General features: G+C 46.9%; 1 protein-coding gene and 1 pseudogene across 1 annotated transcript; one reads left to right on the forward strand and one right to left on the reverse strand.

Annotated features, from left to right (window-relative positions):
- Positions 1–1,409: 1,409 nt before the first annotated feature.
- TGM5 (transglutaminase 5) lies at positions 1,410–26,253 on the forward strand (the record flags this gene model as incomplete). Its single annotated transcript, XM_070406756.1, has 12 exons — positions 1,410–1,617; positions 1,715–1,960; positions 4,211–4,329; positions 6,913–7,041; positions 7,633–7,810; positions 16,876–17,011; positions 17,639–17,742; positions 17,846–18,085; positions 20,966–21,313; positions 22,120–22,280; positions 25,436–25,569; positions 25,742–26,253. Coding segments are annotated over 12 exons (2,157 nt in total), but the record flags the coding sequence as incomplete, so codon positions are not given.
- LOC139019057 (10 kDa heat shock protein, mitochondrial pseudogene) lies at positions 15,236–15,549 on the reverse strand (annotated as a pseudogene).
- Positions 26,254–27,318: the final 1,065 nt, after the last annotated feature.

Here is a 27,318-nt window from a genome sequence, read left to right on the forward strand (position 1 = left end):
AAGATGGGGAGAAGGGTAGGCCAAAGGAGACAAGCTCTATGAAGAAGGTGGGTCTTGAACAGGTGCCGGAGGAAAAATGGACTTTGGTTAGATAGTGAAGGGGCATTCTGAGTTGGTGCTACAGCAGCAGCGAAATACATGGACAGGAAGGCTACCATTTGCTTGAAGACAGAGCAGATGGAGAGGAAGACCCATGGTGAGAGTAGTGAGAAGTAAGAATGCAAGTGTAAGTGAAGACCAGGTATGGAGGATCGTTAGTATCAGGTTAAGGAGTGTGCATTTTGTACGGTGGGCTGTTGGATATTTCAGAGCTTTTAAAGCAAAAGAATGGAATGATCAAGTTGTCTGGAGGAGAGGTCATCTGGTGATGTGTTAAGGGGTGGGTGATGTGGAGAGACAGAAAGCAGAAGACCTGATGGAGACTGTTCGTGTCACTAGGAGTGAGGTGAGGCGGTTGGAATTATGTTAATGTGGAAAGGGACAGATGGACACCACAGACATTTTCATGGAAAGAGTGAAGGGACCTATGACACATAAATGGATACAGACTGAGAAGGAGATGGATGAGCCAACTGTGATTTGAAGTGTGGGAACCATGCGGTGACCATGTTCAAAGGTGAAGTTAGAAATGCATCCCTTCTGCGGGAGGTACACTTGGAGGACACTGAGGTCAGTCTGCGTCTTAGCAGAAACTCTGGGAGACTGGGAGTGGGCCTTTCCTTGCTGACCTCAGCATCACACCTCCCCAAGCATTGGGCACACGCATTAGTATAGTCAGAAGGCCAGCGAATTGCTGAAAGCACAGCAGCTCACGCAGGGACTTCCTCCCAGATTTGGGTGCTGGTACAGGGGAAAGTGAAACTCAACTTTTGTTCAAGAAAGTGGATGCTGGTGTAAATCTGAGGACATGCTAGGCTAAAGGGCGCAGACATACTAGGCCAGTCCTACAGGAGTTGGACCGAGAGAGAAAACCACGTCTCTCCAGGAGAGTAAGGGAGGAAGGCTGTGGGCCGCGAACAATGAAAATACATCCTGCATATCAGATATTTACATGACGATTCATAACAGTAGCAAAATTACAGTTATGAAGTAGCAACGAAAATAATTTTATGGTTGGGGGTCACCACAACCCGAGGAACTGTATTAAAGGGTCGCGGCATTAGGAAGGTTGACAACCACCGGATTAGAGGGTCAGAGAAGCAGGGAAAGAAGGGAGGAAAGAAGTAAAAAGGAGGCACGTCCATGTACGGAGCCTCGTTTAATCCTTATACCAACCGTGTAAGGCTGGTATTGTGGATTCTATTTTCCCGACTTGGGAACTGAGGCTCAGAAAGGCTAAACTTCTTTCTCAAGTTTGCACAGCTAGTAAGTGGTGGACAAGACTGGACCGTGCTCCATAACCCTGCTCTTTCGTCTGCCCCGGCTGCCCCATTGCAGGGCTGGAGTTGTCCGTCACAGACTTCCAAAGCTCCCGGAACAACATGCGGCACCACACGGAGGAGATCACCTTTGACCACCTCATCGTTCGCCGGGGCCAGGCTTTCAACATCACTCTGTACTTCAGGAACCGGGGCTTCGAGCCAGGCCTGGACAACATCATCTTCGTAGCTGAGACTGGTGAGAACCGCTGCTGGCACACCGGGGAGGGCGTGGGGGGCAGAGTCTCAGGAGTGGGAGGTTTCCTCAGAGGGCCCCAACTCTGCTTCCCTCCCAGGACCGATGCCCGACCTGGCCAAGGGGACTCGGGCTGTGTTCAGCCTGGCAGGCCGTCACAGCCCCAGTCCCTGGATGGCCTCACTGGAGACCAACAAGGCCAGCTCCCTGGAGGTGAGCCTGTGCGCCCCTCCCATGGCGCCTGTGGGTCAGTACCTCTTGAAGGTTCACATTGACTCCTTCCAGGGGTCTGTCACGGCCTACCAGCTTGGGAAATTCATTCTGCTCTTCAATCCCTGGTGCTCAGGTAAGGCGGGGTGCCTGTGTGGGGGTCCCTTGTCTCCGCCCCTTTGTCAATGCCACAGAGCCAGGATCAAGGATTTCTAGACCCCTGCTCCCTGGGAACCCACAAACCTCCCCAGTCCCATGCACTAGGCATTCACTCCCAACCACCAAAAAGCAGGGAGGGATAAATTGCTATTTATTTACTCATCTAAAATTTTAAAATTATAAGCCAAGTCATCTTTACTTAAAAGGAAAATATTACAATTAAGTTTGACCACTGTTAACATTTACCTTTATCGTACATTTTTAACTTAACTTGAGTTTTTTCATTGTAAGAATAATAAATGAATTGTGGAATGAAGTAAAGGACAAAAAAAAAAAGCAAAAGAAAGAAGGAAAGAGGAAGGAAAAAAGAAAGGGTGAAAAGTCAAACCTTATCCCAATCTCCAAGTTCCATTCTCCAGAGGAAGTCCTGTTAGTGTTTTCTTGTGCAGCCTTACAAAAAGTGTTCTGCGCTTAATCAAACGTGTATTTATTGCATATATGCATATGTGTGTAATTATATAATACATACCACGCATGGGATTATTTAACACATAGTTTGCTCTAATTTGCGTTTTTTTGTTCATTTAAAAATTCAATGTTGGACATATTTTCCTGTCAGTACATTCCTTTTAACAGCTACAATTACTTCGCCATTTGGATGCACCAAATTTTTAACTGGTTCCCTATTTATTTGGACTGGAAAGTTTTTGTCATAGGCAAACATAGCTACAGGAAATATCCCAGAACTACCTGGCCCACAGTCCCTGTCCTCTACATCTACCTGGGAGCAGGAGTAGTTCCATAGACGGCTGGCACGGATGTGAGCAGAATGAAGGACAAGCTAGGAGGAGAGAGTAGGAAGAGGGCAGAAAGTTGAGAATAAGGGATTTGGGGCAGAGGTCAAATTCAACAAATTCTCACTTCTGAATCAGAGGATGTCTCCCTTCTCTCACTCCCTCTCATTCTACTTTCTCCACCAACCTTATGCCAAGGGCGCCTGCTGCGTTGTGCCAAAACCCAGAGCCCTGGCTGGGTTCTAATATCTCTAACCACCTCCCACTGTTCTGTCACTGATTGGCTCAGAACTCTTACCCATCAGCCAGATGAAGAGGCCCTGCGACTGGATCAAGGAGGATGGATGTCTGTTCGTTCTCTCTCTCTCTCTCTCTCTCTCTCTCTCACTCTCTCTTTCTCTCTTTCACACACACACACACACACACACACACACACACACACACACACACCTACCTGGCCTCCAAAACTGTGTGTTTCAGACTTGTACTGAGGGCCCCCTGGAGCTGTGGGGAAGAAAATGGTATCTGTGGGGTCTTCTGTGGGGCGCGGTTACGGTGTTTTGGCCAGGTTCAAGCCTTGGACTAATGAAAGGACAGGGCCCTCTCATTGCCACGTGCAAGTCCCAGCTGGAGGGCAGGGCCCTCCCAGCACAATTATAGCCAACGGCTGTGGTTGTAAGCTTGAACCTATGGTCCAAACACGTAGCCCCACGTGCTTTGTGATAGAGTTCGGGTGCATGTAGTTGAGTGAGGATGAAACTCACGAGAATGCTATAAACAACGTGATCACGCCCCTACTTTGCCTCGTGGCATCTGCTATAAAATAAAGACACAGCTTGTGGGCGCTGTCGTTGTCTCCTCACCAGGGAGGCAGCGTCCCACCGAGACCCAGCTATTATTCTCTTGTCTGTCTTTCCTTAATCCTTTCACCCCCCCCACTCGGGATCACCCTTGGTCGTGCTGGCGTGGCACAGTCTTCTCTTTTAAAGCTTGAGTCCTACAAAAGAAATAATGAGGTCAAAGCCAACCCCTAAATTCTGGCTTGCTGTTTTCCAACCAGGATTAATTAAGTATGGCAGAGCACAGAGCATGGAGTCACATGGGCTGTGTTCACATTCCACCCTGTACTATGTGATGTGGGCAAGCTATTTATCACTGTGAGCCTGTTTCCTCAACCTTAAAATGGGGCTGGGATGTAAATGTGCTTTGCAAACCAATAAATTCCACCAAAGATAAATTTTTACTGTCCCACCTCATTTTCACGTTGAGCCTGTTGCCGGTGTTGAGGGATGGTGGAGAGCAGGTCTTGCCTCCCCTCTTGGTGTCACCCTGTGCAGTCCTCAGAGTTCAGTTCCCATGCCTTCTGTGGATGGGGATGGGCAGGAAGGGCAAGATGACTTTTCTGCTTTGTGTCCTCCCACTTTGATTCCTAGGGGACGCTGTCTTCTTGGACAGTGAGCCCCAGAGGCAGGAGTATGTCATGAATGATTACGGCTTCATCTACCAAGGAAACAAGAACTGGATCCGCCCTTGTCCCTGGAACTATGGGCAGGTGAGTCTCGGCCCAGGTCATGGACCATCTCAGGGAGAGGGAAGCAGGAGGGGGATGGGAGGATGCCCCTCAGGCAAGGTTTATCTAGAACAGGGGTGGCAAACTTTTTGACTCGAGGGCCACAATGGGTTCTTAAACTGGACCGGAGGGCCGGAACAAAAGCATGGATGGAGTGTTTGTGTGAACTAATATAAATTCAAAGTAAACATCATTACATAAAAGGGTACGGTCTTTTTTTTTTTAGTTTTAATCATTTCAAACGGGCCGGATCCGGCCCGCGGGCCGTAGTTTGCCCACGGCTGATCTAGAACTACTGACTAATGCGAACTAAATGGTACTGGGAAGATGTGAGATGTGACTCCGGGAGCTAGAGGAGCAGCCATAGAAAGTTGGAAGGTGTTCTTTTCTGACTTTCAGGATTAGAGAGAGAAGGGCAGCTGAAGGTACCCACCCCGGAACTCCACCGAGTATGTGAGTGAGGATGAAGGCACAACAGGGACAACGGCCATGGTGGTGCCTCATTTTTTTGTTTGTTAACTGTTTCTAGTGTGGTGTAGGTTGCTCTAGGTTTTGTTTTCCACACATATTCTAAAACATGTGACTTTATTTGTAAAAATAGCATCATATTAATCACAGTGCTCTACAACAGCCCAGCCTTCAGCAGATGCTCCAGGAAGTCCAGAACCAGGCCAGGGAGGAGGGTTCTTGAGGCTGGCCCCGGCACTGGGGCACTGGCAGGGAGAGAGGACCAGCCCTGCCACCCAGAGGGGTGTCAGCTGGGAAATCCCAGGGGAGCATGTAGAGCAGTGGTTCTCAACCTTGGCTGCACATTAGAATCACCTGGGAATCTTGTTAAAATCCTGGTTTCTGGGCCTCATCATTGGTAACAAAGAAACAGAATTTCCGGAGGATGAGGCCTAGAAATCAGGATTTTAACAAGATTCCCAGGTGATTCTAATGTGCAGCCAAGGTTGAGAACCACTGGTGTAGAGCCTTGTTTCAGTTTGCTATGGCTTCCTCTCCTGGACTTGTCCAACACGTGTGGCCTCAGGATCTGTCTAGGCCCCCCAGGTGATTATAGTCAAGATGAGACATAGCAGCCTAAACTTGCACCAGCTGACATCCCCATCCCCACACTCAGCATGGGCAGATGGGGATCTTAGTGAGTCCCTGGACAGGAGGTTGCTGCCACCTGTGAGAAGCAGAAGAGCAGAGCTGCTGGTCTCTGAGCCCTGGGTCCTCCCATATCTCTTATTCAGTGAAAATATACTGAATGCCTGCTGAGTGCCAGGCAGGGTTCTAGGTGCTAGAGATATAAAGATGAATGAAACACTGTCCCCGAGCCCACAGTGAAGTGGGGACTCAGCCAAATAAGCAGGTCACTTATGCAGTGTGACAGGTAAAGATTGCCAGACAGGCACAGGGGCCTCTGAGAGCCTGGAGGAAGAGCACTTGGTTGGGCATGGGGCAGTCCGGAAAGCTTCCTGGAAGAGGAAATACTTGAACTGAGTTAACCAAGAGAAGGAAGGTGGGGGGGAAACATCACAGGCAAAGGGAAGGATAAGCAAAGACACAAAGGTGAGGATCCGTTTGACCTGCTGCAGGGGTTACAAGGAATCTGGGTGTTGCTGGAACAAAACTGGTGAGGCGAGGGTATTGAGAAGTAGAAGGCCAGATCAGGGAGGGTCTTATGTGTCTTGTAGAGGAGGTTAGAGCTTTGATTCTGATCAAAGGTCACAGGGATCTTTGAACATTTTAAAGCAGAAAAGTGAACTGGTCAAACCATCCCTTGGGGAAAGTGGATCGGAGAGCCTCCAAATCCTGTTTATTGCCCAGTGTTACATGAAAATCAATTAATTCACTTACTCTCATTCAACAAAGATGCTCAGAGCCCTTACTCTGTGCTGAGCACTGTGCCAGATCTGGGGTGTGAAGTTCCAAGGAACGTTCGAGAGAGGCAGAGCATATACTTAGGCAGGGGAGACAGACCTTGGCCACATCATTATACCTGAGCCTGATGAGTAGAGAGGTAGCCAGTGCTATGCTGCTAAACCAGGCTTGGGCTCAGCAAAAGGCCTCAGGACAAGTGGCATTCTCACCTCGCCTGCCTTGGTTGGGAAGTTTCCATAACTCACATGCTATTAGTCAGCCCACAGCCCTCCCTACTGCATCGCTGGCACCATGGCAAGTTGGGGCCATCACCTTAGCCTTAACTACCAATGATGAGCCGGATCAGCCGGTGGGGGTGGAAGATGAGGCAATGTGGTTTTAGCAAGAACAGCTTATGAGGTCCAAGAGTGTGGAGATTGAGGAGAGAAGAGAGAGAAACGATTTTTCAGCCAGTCAGACACATTAGAAAAAACTCCAAGGATTTGACTTGCAGGACATACCAAGTGGGGGAGTTGTGATCCTAGAGCTTTGAGACCCTGTACCTGCCCGAGTTCATGGCTGTGCTACTAGACACAGTTACCTTCCAAGTGGGTTTGTGTTTCAAACACACTCCATTGGAGAGCTGAGTGGGGTGGCTCCTTATCTGCATGTGCCAAGCATGGGTGCCTTGCCTCTCGGCATCTCTCCTTGCAGTTTGAAGAGAATATCATAGACATCTGCCTGGAGTTGCTAGACAAGAGCCTGCACTTCAAGAATGACCCAGCCAAAGACTGTGCTCTTCGAGGGAGTCCTGTCTACATCAGCAGGGTGGTGTGCGCCATGGTGAGGCTGGGTGTGGATTTGCCCACTCAGGGCATGTCCAGAGAGGGAGGAAGCCGTGCCAGGGGAGCCCTGCCCACTCACAGTTGCCCCTGCGATGGGAGAATGAAGAGTTGAGAGGCATGGGCCCTCTTGCAAAGCCATTTTGGCTAAGACTGATGAAAGTTATAGCTAACAGGTTTTTCTCAACTGAGCTCTGAAATAGCTGGGCGTGGGCCATCATGTCTATTAATCCCAAATTGCATGTTTTGGGAAAGGCTGAGCGTAGCCATAGTTTGTGAAATGGTCTTATTGTTTCTAAATTTCCTTTGCTCTGAGTATTTTTAAAAGCTACCAAAGCCAAGCTTTGCAGGGCATGGGGAGGTGAGGGGTAAGAGAGTGTGTAGAAATAGAATAATAAACTAATTCACAGTGGAACACAAGTCAGAGTGGCCAGCTTCACATCCCGACCCCTTCCCCGGCAGGTCTGGAAGTTCCCAGGTAAAATGAGATCAAAGCCTCCTCTGTGTCTCAGGCGTTGCAAGGCAGCTCACACATCACATCCTGTTGATGAAAAGGATGCTTCTAATTCTTCTATGTATGGCTTCTCTTCAGATCAACAGCAATGATGACAATGGGGTGCTCAATGGAAAGTGGAGTGAGAATTTCTCAGACGGCACCAACCCTGCAGAGTGGACTGGCAGCGTGGCCATCCTGAAACAGTGGCACGCCACAGGCTGCCAGCCAGTGCACTACGGGCAGTGCTGGGTCTTTGCAGCCATCATGTGCACAGGTATGGAGTAGAACGTTCCCCACGAAATGACCAAAAATGCAATGGCTCACATATTAGCCCTCCAAATAATTCTTGTCTTCATCTCACACAGTTCCCACCAAGGAACATTTGGAAGGAAGCCCTTTCCAGCAAAAATGTCTCTCCACTAGCCTCAGGCTTCACATATCCGGGCTTATTTCAGAGGATGGTTTTGAGGTAGAAATCACACACTTCTGGGAACCTGGCACCCTCCCCTCTCTTCTAACTGAACCTGGCTGGAAACTGTCTGATGCAAGCTAGGAAAGAGATGAGAGGCCAAGTAACTAGGAAAACTTGCAAACTGATTAGCACAGAGAATGGTCTTAATGAAGATGTTCATATGAGAGGGAAATGTGCATCTGAGCAGTGGTATGGACCATGGGGCCAGAGCAAGGTGACAGCCAAAGTGCAGTGACCTTGAATTGGGAGTTTCACAAGTTCGGAGGTCTGGAGGCCTGGCTCAGGCCAGGGAATTAGGGGGTGAGGGGAAATGGTAGATCAACTTTTCAGATAGGGAGTAGATGCAACATTAGGGGAAGAAAAGCTAGAAAGAATAGGCACGTGGGAGAGATGGCAGGTGGAAATTGGTTTGCATGTGGCAAGAGGAGCAAGTAGAAGGAAGTGGGAGGTAAATGTTGAGGAAACTGATACCTAGAAATGAGTTGCACACTGGAGGTAGCAGGAGCAGGTCTTCTGCCTCACCCAGGGACTCTTGCTCCTGGCCCTCACCCCGCCCCCCAGCCTAGGCCAGCTCTCAGCCTCTTGGCATGCATATCCCTAAACCTGACTTGGGTCACAATCAGGAAGTTATGAATGTTACCTGGAGAAAGATGCCAAGCGTGGCTTTTGTTCACAGCACTCTCTAGTGCAATCCAGGGAGGCCAGATCTGCCCACAACTTGGTTTTATCAAGGAGTGAGGCCTTTTGTGTAGAAATTCCCTAGAGGACAAGGCCTGGTGCACTCTGTATGCCTGTGTGTGCTGAGTCCAGCTCCAGTCTCCTGGAGGAAGCCCAAAGAGCCCTGGGCTGCGAGCAAAGGCCAGGCCTCTGTCCAAGGGTACAAGGAGGTCTCTGTCAACACCCACAGGGTGTGACTTCACACAGGTTGGTGAGGAGGAGGTTCCATGGAACTACTCCTCCCCTACAGCTGCACAGCCCCGGCTTGAGTTAATGCTTTGATTAGTCAAAGAATCCTTGGTTGGTGTTTTATTGTTTTGTTTTGTTTTAATAAGAAACCAGGAATCTGACAGCTTTGATTGTGTGACAGATAAGAGTTATAGGCATTTGGGTAAATTAGGATGTCTGAGTCATTGAGGGAGGAGGCACAAGAGTGAGAGGCAGAGGACGGATCAATCTTGTTTGTGCAGAATAGAGAGGAAATCTTCCTGTGCATGGAAAGCCTTGAGTCTAATGGGCCAGGTGTATGTGTGTAAAAGAAAGGGCCAGGGTTTGGGGTGTGATTATCTGGAACTGGTTGATGACAGAGGTGGAGCCAGTGAATGGAGATTATGCAAGAGAGGAGACCAATTAAAATGTTTATGAGAATAATGGGTCTATAGTGATCTGGGAAGCAAAGGGTTGGGCAAAGTGGGTCAAATGTGGGCTACAGTGGGTCCAACTGAAGCTCAGTTAGCACCAGCCTTCCCGGAAAGGCCTACCACATTGTATATTAATAAGTATATCAGTTTTTAAAACTCATTCCAATAACACTTATTTATTGAGTCCTTATTCTATGCTAGGCACTATGCTTCAAATACTTTTGGATATAAAAATGCGTAAGAACCAGTCTGTATCCTCCACTAAAAGTTAGAGATCTATCAAGCTCCTTAACCCGATTCACCTGCCAAAGCGTTACTATTATTCACAATCACAATAGCTGATGGTTATGGAAGACTTCCTCTGTGCCAGGAACTGTGCTAAAACTTTGACAGCTTAGAGTAATGGTGAGGCATGTGGGCTCCAGAGGTAGACTGCTTGGCTTCAAATACCAGCAAGGCCATTAGTTGGCTGAATAACCTCGGACACGTCACTTAACATGTGCCTCAGTTTCCTCAGAGGATTAAGCTCATACATGGGGAATTCTTAGAATGGAGCCTGGCTACAGTGAGTGTTCAGTATTAGCTAGGATAGTTCTCTTTGATCCTCCAAATGACCTTGTGAATTAGGTCCTACCATCACCTCCATTTTGCAGATGAAGAGACTGAGTGGTGGAGCGAAGCTCACATCCAGGTCTGGCACGCTCTAACCACGAGGCCATCTACTGCACAGACATGACTAGCAGCCACCATGTGCCCAGCATTCCCTGTGCTTCGGGCACGCGGTGAGCACTTTCACTCTTTCTAATCGTCACAACCACATGCAAAGTAGATATCATTACCGACCATCACTTTAGAGGTGAAAAAACTGAAGCTCAAAAGTGATCAAGTGACTCGTGTGCGACCCAGAAGTACATCCTCCCCCCAGCAGCTCTACTTCCCAGTATTGCCCTTTTTTAATGTGAACAGATTGACATCGAGTTCCTAAAGAAAAATCATAGAAATGAAACTTTGGACGCCTCAAAGATAGTGCTATAATTTTTGGATGCGCTGTTTCCTTGACAACCGTTTAGTTGTCTATTACTCGGAGAATTTCAGAGAAATCCCTGGCCTACCCTTCGATGCTCAGGCCCAGCTGCCCCCCGACTCTCAGTCATCCTGTTCTGGCCACCCACTCCTCGTGACAAGGTCGGCCCCTCAGCCCTTGGCTGAGGTCTGTAAAGTATCCAGGAAGCCTCACACTGTAACCAGGAACAGAGGGGACAGTGATGATCTGTTGTCTGAAAATTCTCCCCAAAGCCAGGTGTCCAAAAGCCACTTATTGTATGATTCCATATATGTGCAATGCCCAGAATAGGCCAATTCATAGAGACAGGAGAGTGGCTTAGTGGTGGCCTGGGGCTGGGGGGAGGGGGGAATGGAAAGTGACTGCTAGTAGATATAGAGGTGTTTTATTTTAGGTAAAATGTTCTGGGATTATTAGTGGGGATTGTTGTACAACCTGTGAATATACTACCAACCACTGAAGTGGTGACTCCAAAATACTTATTAAACTCATAAAATTCTAAAAGGGTGAATTTTATGGTATGCGAATTATCTCAATAAAGCTGTTTGTTTTTTTTAAGCCAGGCATCCTAAGAATATGCCTGGTCCTGGTAGGCTCCTACCCACAACTGCCTGGGGTAGCAGTGGGGGCAGAAGTGAGGGGCTGAGGGTTGGAAGACTTGAACAATTGACTCTGAGCAGGTCCATGTGGTATCATCTCCTCCGCTGTAAAGTAGGGCCCTGGGCCCTGAGCCATGGTGGGAAATGGTGGGAAGCTGAGGAGGCTGAGAGCTTAGGGCTGGGCACCTCCTCTCTTCATGGAGCTAAGATTTCTCCTCACTTGTTTGTAAAGAGATATTTCAATACAATAACTCTTGTCCTCGTTGTTTTTACTGAGTCATTCGTTCTGAAAGAAGGAACCTCAGCCAAGGCCCCCGTGTGCTATTTAGCTTCAACCTTTGGCTTAAACACAAATCTACTATTATTCTCCATGGATTTATGAGGCATCAAAGATTGTATGAAATGTTCCCTCACCGAGTTGTTAATTAATATGTGGCAAGCACTTAGATAAATGCCTGGCACAGGGTTCGTTTTACATAAGTGTTAGCTATGATAACTCGTCTCCTGGTGTTTTAATCTCCGCCTCTTAGGCTCCAAAGGTCTGACTGGCTCTTGGTTAAAAGGTTTTTTATTTTATTTTATTTTTAAAAAAATATGTATTTTTATTGATTTCAGAGGGAAGAAGGGAGAGGGAGAGAGACAAACACCAATGATGAGAATCATTGGATTGGCTGCCTCCTGCATGCTCCCTACTGGGGATTGAGCCTGAAACCTGGGCATATGCCCTGACCAGGTATTGAACCAGGAAAATCTTAGGTTTTTCTTTAATATATATATATTCAGAGAGGAAGGGAGGGGGAGAGAGAGATAGAAACATCAGTGATGATAGAGAACCTCCATTGATCACAACCTCGGCCTGTGCCCTGACCAGGAATCAAACTGTGACCTCCTGGTTCATGGGTCGATGCTCAACCACTGAGCAACATCAGCTAGGCTAAAAGGTTTTTCTAGCCATCTACCAAACTTCAGCTTTCTATTTTCTCTACCACTTTTTTTTTTTTTTTAAGAATTTTACAGATGTAATTAAGGTCCCAAATCAGTTGATTCTAAGAAGGGAGATTATCTTCAGTGGGTTTGACCTAATCAGGTCAAAATTATTGATTTCAGAGAGGAAGGGAGAGGGAAAGAAAGACAGAAACGCCAATGATGAGAGAGAATCATTGATCAGCTGCCTCCTCCACGCCCCCCACTGGGGCTTGAGCCCACAACCTGGGCATGTGCCCTGACCAGGAATTGAACTGAGATCTGGCTTATAGGTTGGCACTCAACCACTGACACACAGTAGCTGGGCTCTAGCACTTTTTGGGTTTATTTCCTTGCTTTGTTCCTTGGAGTGTTTGGGATTAAATTAATCATATTCCTCGTGTCATGGCATTTATCGTAATAGGTCTTCTTCAGGCCCCTCATTTTAAAAAATGTAACTAATTAATTGATTTCCCCCACTTATCTCATAAACCATTTCCATTCACTTCCCCCCAAGATAGGGAAACATTTTGATGTATTTAATATATAGCATTGTATTTAAAGCTGTTCTTATAAAAAAGTATATTGTCTTTTGTTGTTGTTGTTTTAATCATCATCCAAGGATATTTTTTCCATTGACTTTTAGAGAAAGTTGAAGGTAGGGAAAGAGGGGAGAGAGAGAGATATCAATGTGTGAGAGAGAAATAAGTTGGTTGCCTTCCAACCCAGGTACATACCCTTGACCAGGAATTGAACCCGTAACCCTTTAGTGTGTGGGCCAACATTCTAACCACCGAGCACACTAGCCAGGGAAGTATATTGTTATCTTTGTATAATATTTTGCCCAGTATGTATTTTTGTTTTATAGATTGTATTTTTCACCTTTAAAAGTTCCATTGGGCCCTAGCTGGTTTGGCTCAGTGGATAGAGCATCAGCCTACGGACTGAAGGGTCCCAGGTTTGATTCCTGTCAAGGGCATGTAACTCAGTTGCAGGCTCGATCCCCTGCCCCCAGGTTGGGTGTGTGCAGGAGGCAATCAATGTGTCTCTCTCACATCGGTGTTTCTCTCTCTCTCTCTGTCTCTCCCCCTCCCTTCCACTCTCTCTAAAAATCAACGAAAAATTATCCTTGGGTGAGGATTATTTTTAAAAATTTCATCGAGTCTTCTTTATCTTCCATTTTTCTTATTATATTTATGTTTTCCTTTACTTTCTCTTGAGCATATTTATAGTATTTAAAATACCTGTTTTAATGTCCTTGTCAGTTAGTTCCATGATCTCTGTCATTTCTGGATCTAGTTCTATTGACTGACAATTTTCCTGATCATATTTTCCTGTTTCTTTACATCCCTATATATATATTTTTATTCTTGATTTCAGAGAGAAAGGGAAAGGGAGAGATAGAAACAGCAATGATGAGAGAGAATCATTGATTGGCTGCCTCTTGCACACCCCCTACTGGGGATTGAGCCCACAACCCAGGCATAGCCCTTGACCGGAACCAAACCCAGGGCCCTTCAGTCCGCAGGCCAACGCTTTAACCACTGAACCAAACCAGCTAGGGCTACGTTTTTTTTTAAGTGGGCTTTATTTTTTAGAGCAGTTTTAGGTTTTATTGTCACTGGAGACAAGTGAGAATATGACCTCGTGCTAACATATCTGAAAAACTAAGGCAAGATAACCATCTTGTTGTGGAAACAATTAAAGGCATGGTAGGTGGAGCAGGAAGTGGTTACATCTACCATTTGGAAGCTTACTACAACCCGGGAGAAGTTAAAAGATGCTAAAAATCATCAAATTTAAATGCAATTACTTTGACTTTATATTAGCTGGGGCTTTGACTCTATTCTTCAGTATAAGCCATGGAAGTGTGATAGCAAAGCTGACCAAATGAATTTCAATAAATTGAACTCTAACTTTCCATTAATTTCTCTTATAAAATTGGAGCTACATTTCTTTAAGTGGAGGCAGGGCTGGTGGTGGAGGGAGAACTGGTGAGAAGCCTTCATGTCCAGCCTGAAACAGACTGCGTGTTTTAATGCACCGTCAGCATAGTGTCGGTGTGAAGTCAGGAGTGAAGCTGCACTCCTGGAGGGCAGGAATGTCTTTAGCTTCTGTGCATTTTGCATCTAACTCACTGCCTGGTTCATGGCAAGGGCTTGACACTTGTCACTGAAAAAGTGCTAAATTGGCCAAGTAAAGAGAGAGAGTAATTCATGCTGGGTATTGTGTAGTATGCCTTGGGAACTCTAATCCTTCCCCAGCTCTGAGATCTTCTCCACCTTTTCCAAATATCACCCTGTGAGTGTGCATGCCTGTAGATGCACACACACAAGCACACCCCATATGGGTTTCTTTTTTATGAGGGACTCAGCTCCCACAACATTATCAATGAGTCACCTGAGTCTCATGTCAAACTGTGAATCATTGGGAGTGATACTCTGCAGAAACCTTGTGCACAGGTTAAAGACAACCTGCTTCCAGCACAATTTAATGCGCGTCTACTCTGTGCCCATCCAGACATGTGGGGCAGGAGTGGGCACCACCACTGACACTTCAAGTGGCTGATCATGAATTCTGCAATCAGGGTGAAGAACAGAGGCTTGGTCACTGCTCTCCCTACTCAGTTCTCCTTGGCACATTCTCTTACCACCATAAGTGTTACCCACCCGTCTGACTGTCATCTTAGCATAAATCCTGGCCCACGCCATGCTCCTGAGTCACTTGAATGCTCTTGCATCACTTTTGTCTCAGGTTCCTTCAGTGACAGCTCTTCGAACCTTCACCCTCCCCTCCGAGGCTGTCCTGTGTCACCTCCACCTACAACTCGCTTGTCGGCTCTGCTCACTCCCTGCCCTTGTTCCTTGGCCCTGTGCAGACATGCAGATGTGCCACTCCTAGGAGAACTCCAGGTTCCCCTTTGGGCTTCTCTCCTCCCTGTCTTGGGCCATATCCAGGGGTGTGTCCATGCCCTAGCTTGGAGAGGCTTTGTGCCAACGTATGAGAAGGAGCCTAAACTAAAATCTATAAGCAATTACATGTTTAATATAAATAAGTATTTGAACTAAAAATTATGAACACTTTAAAAATTACAGTAGTATGTGAACAATGCTGAGAAGTATCTATATATTTTTTTCATTAGTTTATTATAAAAGAAACACGGAAATTATTTACATGACGAAAGATTTCAGAACTTCAATGGAATGGGCAGCTTCACGTGATGCCATTTCAATAGTGATTTATTTCAGTCTACTGGAACATACTTTCCAGGAATGTCACCACCTCTAAATAAGAAATAATCCTTGTCGTCTAGAACTACTTCAGTGCCTCCATATTCTGGAAGGAGACCTTTATCTCCAACTGTCATGCTAACAGGTTGAAACCCTCCACCTTTTCCTTTGGAGCCCGATCCAATAGGGACCACTATGGCTTGCGATACTTTTCCTTGAGGTTTTTCTGGAAGCACCATGCCTCCTTTGGTTACAGTTTCTGCAGCACTGCTTTCAGCAATACTCGGTCAAAGCGGGGAAGGAACTTCCTAACGGCCTGTCCTGCCATGACTCCGACCACCGCTGCCGGTGCTCCGTTGTCGCACCGCGGCTGCAAGGAGAGACGTGCAGTCGCTGCTGGCCACTATATTTGTTGACTCTCATTTTATCTCCTGGAATCTGTCCCCAGGGAGGAAAAAAGACTGATCTATAAAGATGTTCATCACAGCATTATTTACAACAGGGGAAAAATGGAAACCAACCAAATATCTAAAAATAACCACCCCTAGAAATCTTGTTTTTGACAAATATTTGATAATGTAGGAAAGTGCTTGGGATGTGGAATAAGGTGAAAATACTAGAATGCAGAACTGTTAGCATAATACTGGGAGGTGAACTCAGAATTGAGCACAAGCTGAGCAGTGAGACCAGGATTTGAGGGATAGCTCTGCCACTTCTTAGCTGTGTGACTCTGGTCCAGGTGAGCAAACTTTTCTTAGCCTCTGATTCCTCATCTACAAAATGGGGATAATAACATCAGCTTCCACGTAGAGTTGTCCTGAGCATAATGTATGCAAAACAGCACCATGCCTGCTGGTAGATATTATTATTATTATTACTTCACAGTTGGACTTTAGGGGACAGGGGTCCCCAGGGCATTGGTGGTAGGATGGGCTGGGAGATACTGCTGTTCTTAAAAGAATGCGGAGTGGGAGAAACAGAGCAGAGGACAAGAAAAGAAGTTGGTTGGCAAAGGGAAGAGATGCACCGTCAGGAATAAAGATAACATTCTACCGCTTTCCCAGAATTGCTCCACCAGGTACAGCCTCCCTTTTCCAGGCTTCTGTTCCACAGTTTCCTTCCCTCTGGCTGGATCTGTGATACTTTCTTTGAGAAGCTGCCAAGACAATTCACCCACAGAAAAGGGGGAAGTCCAAACCACAGGACTCTTTGCCTAAGAATCTGCTGTCCTCAGCCAACAATCTCTATCATAAAAAGGAAAACTTTCCAGGTATTTGGTTTGGAGGTGGAAATTTATGGCCAGGAGAGAAGTGCGACTGAGTCAGGCCACCGAGTCTTGCTAAAGGGGTGTGCCCGCCCCGCCCTGCTGGCCCAGGCAGGGGAACCCAGGCCTCCCTAGGCTTTCTGTTGGCCCTGGCAGTGCTTGTTGAAGCAACCTGCACCTTTGCACGCAGTGGCTTCTGTGAGCACCAGGGAGAGGAGCTCAGGAGGATGGGGAGGAAGTTGGCAGCATCACCAAGCCAGTGCCCCAGACAGCTCCTGCTCGGTCCTGAAGGCGCTAAATGAATGATTTCCCTGAGCCCAGGCCCTAACTCCAGGAAGCCACAGAGCTCCTGAATTCACAACCCCAAAAGATTTTCTGCCCTTTTCGCAGTGATGCGGTGCCTGGGGATCCCCACCCGCGTGATCACCAACTTTGACTCTGGCCACGACACAGACGGGAACCTGATCATAGATGAGTACTACGACAACACGGGCAGGATTTTGGAGAATAAGAAGGACACTGTCTGGTGAGAGACAACTTCTCGTTCTCTTTGTAGGGCGAACCCCACCGGAAGAAGTGAGTCCATGAGCCTGATGCCCTCTCATGCCCCCCACCCCCACTTTCCCCAGCCCTGCGGCTCAGTCTCCCCAACCCAAAGGCTGGGACACAGCTCAACACAAAAACAATGGTTTTGAGTTTAGAATCTAAACATCACAAGAGCTCCCTGTCCTGGCTGAGGTTTTCCTCTTTGCCGCCTCCTTCATTCAATACTCAGCCTGTGGCTGCAGGAGGACCGAAGTCTCACCTCCAGACACAAAGACCATGATTGCCTCTGAGTCAGCAGCACCCACAGGAAACAGCACAAGGACTTTCTGGGGGAGAGAGAGAGAGAGAGAGAGAGAGAGAGTGAGTTAGTTAGTTTTGAACTTCAGTTGGCGCTGCAAGCCTTCATTCTCTTGTCACCAACAGAGGAAAGCTCCTTTCAGGGCAGGTTGGGCTCACAGGAGGAAGAGCCATCACTACTCACCCACAGAGGTTTGAAGGCCTGGGGGTGCTAAGTCTGTCTTTCTACCGGTCAGTGCACCTGCTCATTGGTCCACTACAAACTTGCCCTTAGCCTATCTGACACTGGCTCCTGTGGCTTCTCCCTCAGGAACTTCCATGTCTGGAATGAGTGCTGGATGGCCCGAAAGGACCTCCCTCCCGGATACGGAGGCTGGCAGGTGCTGGACTCCACGCCTCAGGAGAGGAGCAATGGTGAGGCTCTCCATGGGAAAGGCAGAACGCACTCCCACGCCAACAGCCCTCGGCCCCGCCTGTCCCTGCAACGGACCCTCATGGCTCTTCCGTTCTCCTCCAGGCATGTTCTGCTGCGGCCCTGCCTCTGTCAGAGCCATCAAAGAGGGAGAGGTGGATCTGAACTACGACACGGCCTTTGTCTTTTCCATGGTGAATGCCGACTGTGTGTGCTGGCTCGTCCATGGAGGAAAGGAGCAGAGGCTTCACTGGGACACGCATTCTGTGGGCAATTTTATCAGCACCAAGAGCATCCGGAGTGATGAGCGGGATGACATCACGGAGAACTACAAGTATGAAGAAGGTATGACTATACCAGCCCCCTCAGAGTCCAGGTCCTGTGGGCACCTTCCCCCTACCCCAGGGAACCCCTCAGCCAGCTGGAATAGGCCTCTGGGGAACAGAAGGTGTCTGTGGGGCAGGACCCAGGTCCATCTCAGCCCTTCAGTTTTGAGTTCCCAGTCCAGGCATCCCCACTGTCTCACTTCCTCATGCCCCCCACTCCACCCCCCTCCCACAGGCCAGTGAGCACTTTCCCACAGACATTCACATTGACTATAGGGCCATTGACAGGCATCTTATCAACAGTATATGAATTCCTCAGCCCTGCCTTCCCCGCAAATCAGCCTCCCACTGAAGATGGGAGCATTTAGTAAAAAAAAAACACAAACGCTTATTAATTAATTAAATTAATTTCCTTTAATGTATTATTTAATTTACTGTTTTATTGGGTGTTTGGAGGACAAACTAGATCACCAGTCAGCACCCAGGCTGCTATAAGGCCATATGCTCACTCTTGTGCCCGCCCCCTGCAGAAGATGAATTGGAGATGTGGGAGACCTGGCAGGGTCTTCTTATCCAAGCCAGCAGGGGCAAAGGGGCAGCTAAATTAGTCAGCTGTGGTTTAATTCCTAGAAATTGAGGAAGACCAGTCACCAGGTTCAATCACTAGGGAGGCAAGCAAAAATATCCAGCCCATGAGGGCCAGCAGCAGGGTGAGGGACAGGATCTGAGGAGGACAGATCGGGAATGTGTGGAGGGCGGGGGAGGGTGAGCAATTGCTGGGAATGCGGGCAAGTGGGTGCCTGTGGTCTGTCTATGTGGGCCTTTGGGGCCACCATAGAGAAGCTCCAAAATCCAAGCCTAGGAAGGCGCTACACAGCAATACCGTCCATCCCCTCCCCACCCCCATCGACTCTGGGTTATCTTGGTTGGGGTGCCCAGAAACAGATCCTGAGGCAAGGATCCAAGTACAAGTGCTTTATCTGTGAGGCAATCCAGGAACTACTGGAAGGAAGGAGAGTGAGCAAGGGAGACAGGGAAGGGGAGGGAGCCAGTGCAGGGGCCCCATCAAGCCTGTTCGAAGGTGGGCGGCAGGAGCTCAGGCCGGCTGGGGAGCTCTGACAGTGAGGTTGCCAGAGAAAATACAAGATGAATAATGCTTTAGTCTAACCATGTCTCCAATTATTTGTTGTTAATCTGAAATTCAAATTAAATGGCCCTGTATTTTTATTTGCTAACTCTGACCACCCTATCAGGGATTCAGTGTAAAGTGTAGAACAACATCCAGGGTCAGCGATTGTCAATCTTGTTCATCTCATGACACACATACACTAATTACTAAAATTCTGCAGTACACCAAAAAGATATTTTTTGCTGATCTGACAAAAATATGTATAATTTTGAGTCATTCACACCAGGTGCCTACTGTTGTGCTGGCTGTTCTCATTTTTTATTTGACAATCTAAGGGAAAAGAGGTCAGTGCCCTGACTAAATAGTCACATATTGCATGTTTTAAAAATTCTTGGGGCACACAGGTTGAAAATCGCTACCCTAGATTTATCCCACCCAAGAGGCAAGGGGCTATTATTTATCCACCAAATCTTCTTGTTCATGGGTTGCGGGTGTAAATTCTCTAGCACTTTGGGTCTGCCCCATGCAAGAGCAGAGAAAGCCTCAGGCAAAGAGTAGTAGCAGATGCTAGAATTTGAAAATTAGGGCACATGGGCATTGAAATGGCAAATGCCAAGGCAATATGGGTGGGGCATGGGCAGCATTTGCTACAAGGTCCACAGGGGGATCTGGAGCTATATTCCAGTGGGCCTGACTGTGCTGCTCAGCCAGGCAGTATTCTGTCTCCTCCCACCCAGCCTGACAAGATCTGAAGGCAGAGCAAACCACAGATGAGTTAAACCTGACCCACATCTCTCTGGGTCCACTCTTACTGAAGCCAGTGTCTCAAGATTCTCTTCTGCATGAAACAAGGCTTAGAACAACCTCCAGAGCAAGGGGACACAAGTGGCCTCTGCCTGGGAGGTGGTGGGGATACACTAAGGGGGTAAAGCGGGGCCCTGGCGACAGTAAGTGTTCAGTGAAGGCACTGCTGGGATTACGAGGGAAGCACAGTGAGTACCCCTGTACTTCCCGGCCACCGCGCCCCCCAGGACTGAGATCCTCTTATTTTTTTCACTGTGGTTTTTCATCTCTCAATATCCAGGTAGTCTACACCTGACTAATAATGTAATGCTGGAACAGAAATCAAATCATGCCCTGCTGTCTTGAAGGGCATTTGTGGGCCTTTGTCTTCATGGTATAGTGACAATACTATAGTCCAGTGGTCGGCAAACTCATTAGTCAGCAGAGCCAAATATCAACAGTACAACGATTGAAATTTCTTTTGAGAGCCAAATTTTTTAAACTTAAACTATATAGGTAGATACATTGTTATTAACTTAATTAGGGTACTCCTAAGGCTTAGGAAGAGCCACACTCAAGGGGCCAAAGAGCCGCATGTGGCTCTCGAGCTGCAGTTTGCTGGCCACGGCTATAGTCTATTGGTCATGAGCACAGATGACTTTATTCATGTGGATTTGGCTTCTACCTGGACTCTGCCCCGAGCAAGTTGTGAGACTTGGGCAACTGACATGCCCTCTGAAAGCCCCATTTTCCACATCTGTATGTGGACTAATAATAATCTCTCTCTCTCATGGTTGATGTGAGGTGTGAAAGGAGTGAAGTGCTCAGCAGAGCCTGGCACTTAGAAGGCACCTGATAAATTATAGGGAGTATTTGTTGTTGGAAATGCAGGTTTGAACAACCTCGCAGTGTTGGTATGGCTGTTGGGAAGGATGTTCAGCCACGGCCTAACCGCTGGCCCATAGATGGTGCTATCTCTGCCCTCAGGTTCTCCCCAGGAGAGACAGGTGTTTCTGAAGGCTCTTCAGAAGCTGAAGACTGGAAAGTCCCGGGGCCACTACCAAGCAGACTCACCATCTTCCAAGCCCGTGCCTCGGAGGCTGAATTCACCTTCCCTTCGGCCCAGTGATGTTATCCAGGTCTCCCTGAAATTCCAGCTGCTCGACCCTCCCAACATGGGCCAGGACATAAGGTTTGTCCTGCTGGCCCTCAACATGTCGCTCCAGTTCAAGGACCTCAGAGTGAACCTGAGTGCTCAGTCTCTGCTGCATAATGGCAGCCCTCTGCCCCCGTTCTGGCAGGACACAGCCTTCATCCGTCTCTTACCTGAAGAAGGTATGGGCTCTGGGCATGGGCATGGGGACTCTCACACAGATGGGTTATGGAAATACCACTGGGGTCAAGCCAGCCAACAGGGGTTCTGGAGCTTCCCTGTGACACCATCTTCCTGGTGTCTCCTCAGCACAGATTCCTCTCCTTCTCCTTCTCCTTCTCCTTCTCCTTCTCCTTCTCCTTCTCCTTCTCCTTCTCCTTCTCCTTCTCCTTCTCCTTCTCCTTCTCCTTCTCCTTCTCCTTCTCCTTCTCCTTCTCCTTCTCCTTCTCCTCCTCCTCCTCCTCCTCCTCCTCCTCCTCCTCCTCCTCCTTCTCCTTCTCCTTCTCCTTCTTCTTCTTCTCCTTCTTCTCCTTCTTCTCCTTCTTCTCCTTCTTCTCCTTCTTCTCCTTCTTCTCCTTCTTCTCCTTCTTCTTCTTCTTCCTCTTCTTCCTCTTCTTCTTCTTCTTCTTCTTCTTCTTCTTCTTCTTCTTCTTCTTCTTCTTCTTCTTCTTCCCTTATCTCCTTCCCTCTGCCTCCTGTCTCCTCTTCTTCCTTCTACCTTTCCTTCAAGGACAGTAGCCTAGCTTAGTGGGGAAAACCTGAGCTTTTGAGTCGTCCAAACTTTAGAGCCTCAGCTCGCCCATTTACCAGCAGAATAACCTTGGGCAAGCCATTTCACTTCCCAGTCTCTCCATCTGATAACCTGGTACCCGCTTCACTGGGGCTCAGTACATGTTGGCTTCCTCCTTTCTATAAAAGGGTCCCCATATCCACCAGGCCCAGCTTATTTCCCCAGCAGTCTCCCCTCATCCTTGTGTTCTCTCCCTAGCAAAGACCCATCCCTGTCAAATCTCCTACTCCCAGTACAGCCAGTACCTGTCCACAGACAAGCTGATTCGCATCAGTGCCCTGGTGGAAGAGAAGAGCAGTCCCGAGAAGATCCTGGTGAACAAGATCATCACCTTAGTGTATCCCACCATCATAATTAATGTAAGCAAGAGCCCTGGAAGTGGCCTGGGGGTCCCTTGGGATTAGCTGGGAGCGGGAGGAGCCCTCGAGAGCCTGCTCAGAAAAGCAGCCCCTCCTTTCCTCTGCCTCTTCTGGTGCTTCCAGGTACTTCCCACCTGGATTGGGAGGTTTATCTGAAAACACTGGGTGATGTTTCCATCCTCTTGCACCGTTAGATGTCTTGTGGTTGGACCTTAAGCAGCTGCCATGGAGAGGTCCCTCTCTTGTGCCACCTCCCACTCTTGGCCTTCCCCAAGGTCAACGTGAGCTCAATTGGGAGGGACCTGAGAAGAGGGAGAGCACTGCCTGAAGGTCAGCTTAGGTTTGATTTGCCATTTCCTGACTGTGCATCCTTGGGCAAACCCCTGGGCCTCTGCTTCCTGAGCTGTCAATTGAGAGGATTAGACAAGATGGCCTCTGAGGACACATCCTGTTCTGACGTCCTGTGATCCTCTGAGTGGGAAGATGTCAGGGGTCCCTTCCTTCCATTGCTGCCTCACCAAAGCCAAACAGCTTCCTGGACCCTGCCACAGGAGCCTCTGGTGCCCTCCGCAGCATGCATCTGGCAAGCCTCGCCTCGGGAGGGTTTCCAAATGTGCTTCTAGGTTTCTTGAAGCCACTTCTTTGTCTCTACAGCCCTGAATGAGCTCTTCATGTGAAAAGAATGAGTCAGTTATGATAAAAGGGAAGGAAGGGATGAGGTAGAATTGCAATCAGAGGAAACAAACAAAAACTGCCAAAGAATATTCTCTTTTTAAAAAAATTCTTTATTGTTTAAAATATTACATATAGGCCCTAAGCGGTTTGGCTCAGTGGATAGAGCATCGGCCTGCGGACTCAAGGGTCCCAGGTTTGATTCCAGTCAAGGGCATGTACCTTGGTTGTGGGCACATCCCCAGTAGGGAGTGTGCAGGAGATAGCTGATCGATGCCTCTCTCTCTCTCTCTCTCTCTCTCTCTCTCTCTCTCTCTCATCGATGTTTCTAACTCTCTATACCTCTCCCTTCCTCTCTGTAAAAAATCAATAAAATATATTTTAAAAAATCAATGAAATATATTTTTAAAAAACATCATATATAGTATTACATATGTCTTCTTTTCCCCCATTGACCTCTCCCCAGCCACCCCCACCCTCCAGCACATGCCCTCACCCCCCTAGTGTCTGTGTCCATTGGTTATGCTTATATGCATTCATACAAGTCCTTTGGTTGATCTCTTACCCCCCCTCCACCCCTCACCCTCCTCTGCCTTCCCTCTGAAGTTTGACAGTCTGTTTGATGCTTCTCTGTCTCTGAATCTATTTTTGTTCATCAGTTTATGTTGTTCATTATATTCCACAAATGAGGGAGATCATATGATATTTATCTTTCTCCAACTGGCTTATTTTGCTTAGCATAATGCTTTCCATGTCCATCCATGCTGTTGTGAATGGTAAGAGTTCTTTCTTTTTATAGCAGCATAGTATTCCGCTGTATAGATGTACCACTGATTTTTAATCCACTCATCTGCTGATGGGCACTTAGGCAGATTCCAGATCTTAGCTATTGTAAATTGTGCTTCTATGAACATAAGGGTGCATATGTCCTTTCTGATTGGTATTTCTGATTTCTTGGGATATAGTCCTAGAAGTGTGATTACTGGGTCAAATGGGAGTTCCATTTTTAATTTTTTGAGGAAACTCCATACTGTTTTCCATAGTGGCTGCACCAGTCTGCATTCCCACCAGCAGTGCACATGAGTTCCTTTTGCTCTACATCCTCACCAGCACTTGTCATTTGTTGATGACAGCCATTCTGACAGGGGTGAGATGGTACCTCATTGTCCTTTTGATTTGCATCTCTCGGATGATTAGTGACTTTGAGCATGTTTTAATATGTTTTTTGGCCTTCTGTATGTCCACTTTTGAAAAGTGTCTATTTAGGTCCTTTGCCCATTTTTTGATTGGATTGTTTATCTTCCTTTTGTTAAAATGTATGAGTTCCCTATAAATTTTGGAGATTGGGCCCTTATCGGATATAATATTGGCAAATATGTTCTCCCATGCAGTGATCTTTCTTATAGTTTTGCTGATGGTTTCTTTTGCTGTACAGAAGCTTTTTATTTTGATTTATTTTCTTCTTAGTTTTCACTGCCCTAGGAGCTGTATCGGTGAAAATATTGCTATGACATATGTCTGATATTTTGCTGCCTATTGATTCTTCTAAGATTTTTATGGTTTCCCATCTTACGTTTAAGTCCTTTATCCATTTTGAGTTTATTTTTGTGTATGTTGTAAGTTGGTGGTCTAGTTTTATTTTGTTGCATGTATCTGTCCAATTTTCCCAACACCATTTTTTGAAGAGACTGTCTTGACTCCATTGTATGCTCTTGCCTCCTTTGTCAAATATTAATTGAGCATAGTGGTTTGGGTTGATTTCTGGGTTCTCTGTTCAGTTCCATTGGTCTATATGTCTGTCCTTGTGCCAAAACCAGAAGGTTTTGAGAACAGTGGCTTTGTAATATAGCTTGATATCTGGTATCGAGATCCCACCTACTTTGTTCTTTCTCAGGATTGCTGCAGCTATTCGGGGTCGTTTTTTATTCCAGATGAATTTTTGGAGAGTTCGTTCTAGGCCTGTGAAATATGCCGTTGGTATTTTAATGGGAAGTGCGTTGAATTTATAGATTGCTTTGGGTAGTATGGACATTTTAATGATGTTGATTCTACCAATCCATGAACACGGTATATTCTTCCATTTGTTTATGTCTTCCTCTATCTCTTTTTTTTCAGTGTCTTGTAGTTTTCCAAGTATAGGTCTTTTACTTCCTTAGATAAGTTTATTCCTAGGTATCTTAATTTTTTTGGTGCGATGGTAAATGGGATTTTTTTTAGTTTCTCTTTCTGTGAGTTCATTATTGGTGTATAAAAAAAGCCATAGATTTCTGGGTGTTAATTTTGTATCCTGCTACATTGCCAAATTCATTTATTAAGTCTAGTAGTTTTTTGATGGGTTTTTCAAACCACAGTTGGAAAAACACGGCCATGGAAGCCCAGCTCTTCAGAAAACAGACCTAGGGAACAGTGTCCTCCACAGTGTGGTGAACTGAAGAATGAGATTAATTCTCTGCTTCTTCCTTTCTTCTGATTTCTCTGTTTAGGTCCTAGGAGCAGCCATTGTGAAGCAGCCACTCTCCGTACAGGTGATATTTTCAAACCCTCTCTCGGAGCAGGTTGAAGACTGTGTGCTGACTGTGGAAGGAAGTGGTCTCTTCAGGAAACAGCAGAGAGTCTTGTAAGTGTTAGGGGTGCTAAGCCTTCTCTCCTGTTTTATCCTGAGGTCAGCACTATCGTTTCTGGACATGGGCTTTCTTAGGCCAGGCTCTGAGAAAACTGGGAAAGGAGAGACCAGCTTGCTGAGTGAAAGGGGGCTTTGTTTTCCTGACATTTTCCTTTCTTTGTGGCAGCATTGGAGTCCTGAAACCCCAACACAGGGCCAGCATCACTCTAAAGACTGTCCCCTTCAAGAGTGGCCAAAGGCAGATCCAAGCTAATTTGAGGAGCAACAAATTTAAGGACATCAAGGGTTACAAGGACATCAATGTTGACGTGTCGTTATAAATTCTAGGACAAGGAGATGAATGCATAGATTTTAAGCTTGAAGAAAATAATCAAGATCAAATACAAGCTGCGTCATTCCCCACCACAACAGAGGCTTTGTAGGGCTCTGACAGGAGCAGCAGAGGCAATGCTAGTGACGGATAGTCCCCTGGGCCATTTGCACAGTTCCCCAAGATTCTGGTCAGGGCCCAGGGATCCCATGGTGTCCCACCCAGAAGTGTGAGATGGCACAGAGGTTCAATGACCTGGTAGGTCATTTGACCATGATTAACTGCTCAGATGTCAAGAAAAGAAGAAGACTGGCTGTGCAGCTACCTGTCATCTTGTCATTGCAATGGCTAATTTCCCAGTACCAATAAACTTCAGTCCTTATTCTCATCTACTTTGTACCCATGTAATCATCACTTTCCCTACAGTAGCTCCCACCTATTCCCTGGATGCTGGAGTGTCCCATTGTTTCAATGAGTCCATTCATTCAGAAACTGAGAGTCAGTTAACATACTAGTAATCCCTGATCTTTGATTTTGAGACAATAGTCTCAATCCTGAAGGGCCTGCCACTTCAGGAGTATAGACAAAAAGAATTTGACTGCAGAGCACTCCTAGCTTGCCTTGGACCCCACCCATTATTATAGTATAGGGGATAAGGCAGTAAAAAAAAATTAAAAAACGCAAAGTCCTTGCCCCCATGGAGCTTACATGGTGGGGGCCGGGAGGAGCACAGGCAATAAATATGTCAACAAATAAGTAAGGTACTTACATATGGTGTATCAGTCACGATCCAGTTAGGGAAACAAAAACCTTTGTAGGTGTTTCTACATACTACCTATCATCTTTGTGTCTTGGGGAAAAATCTGGAGGATCTCTCAGTTGAACTTCCTTTAAATCCCTTCCTATGGTGCATCCAAGAAGTTCCTGAGTCCTAGCAGTTCCAGCCTCTTGGCTCAAAGTCTACCAGTGCATTGTGGTCCTGGGTGGATCTGGGATGGCTGGGTCCAGGGGATAAAGCCAGCTGAATAATGAAGGAAGGCAGATTTTTCATAGGAAATGAAATACTCTCAGGCCTTTCTTGTGTTTAATGGTTCCACTGAACACAAAAGAATCCCAATTGTTATCTCCTCTTGGATGCACCTTGCTCATGGTGCTGTGCACAGTTCTGCTAGAGAAAGGCATGATGCACCTGCCCTTCAGGCACTGGCTATGACTGCGAGAACTGGTTTAGGACATATATTAAATGCACACACATTAAATTAAAAAGTCAAATAATTCTATTATATGTAAACTAAAGGGTAAGTGTAGTTCATCAGAGGGAGAGTAGAGGGTGTGGTGGGAATTATATAGTAGGTTGATTAGCCCTATTAAAGAGTAGGCTGAGCCATAGTTGGTTTGGCTCAGTGGATGGAGCATCAGACTGTGGACTGATT

Source organism: Myotis yumanensis, unplaced genomic scaffold, assembly GCF_028538775.1.
Source record: "Myotis yumanensis isolate MYYU_CA2020_CCGP unplaced genomic scaffold, mMyoYum1.0.hap1 SCAF_1, whole genome shotgun sequence".
Taxonomy (NCBI): domain Eukaryota; kingdom Metazoa; phylum Chordata; class Mammalia; order Chiroptera; family Vespertilionidae; genus Myotis; species Myotis yumanensis.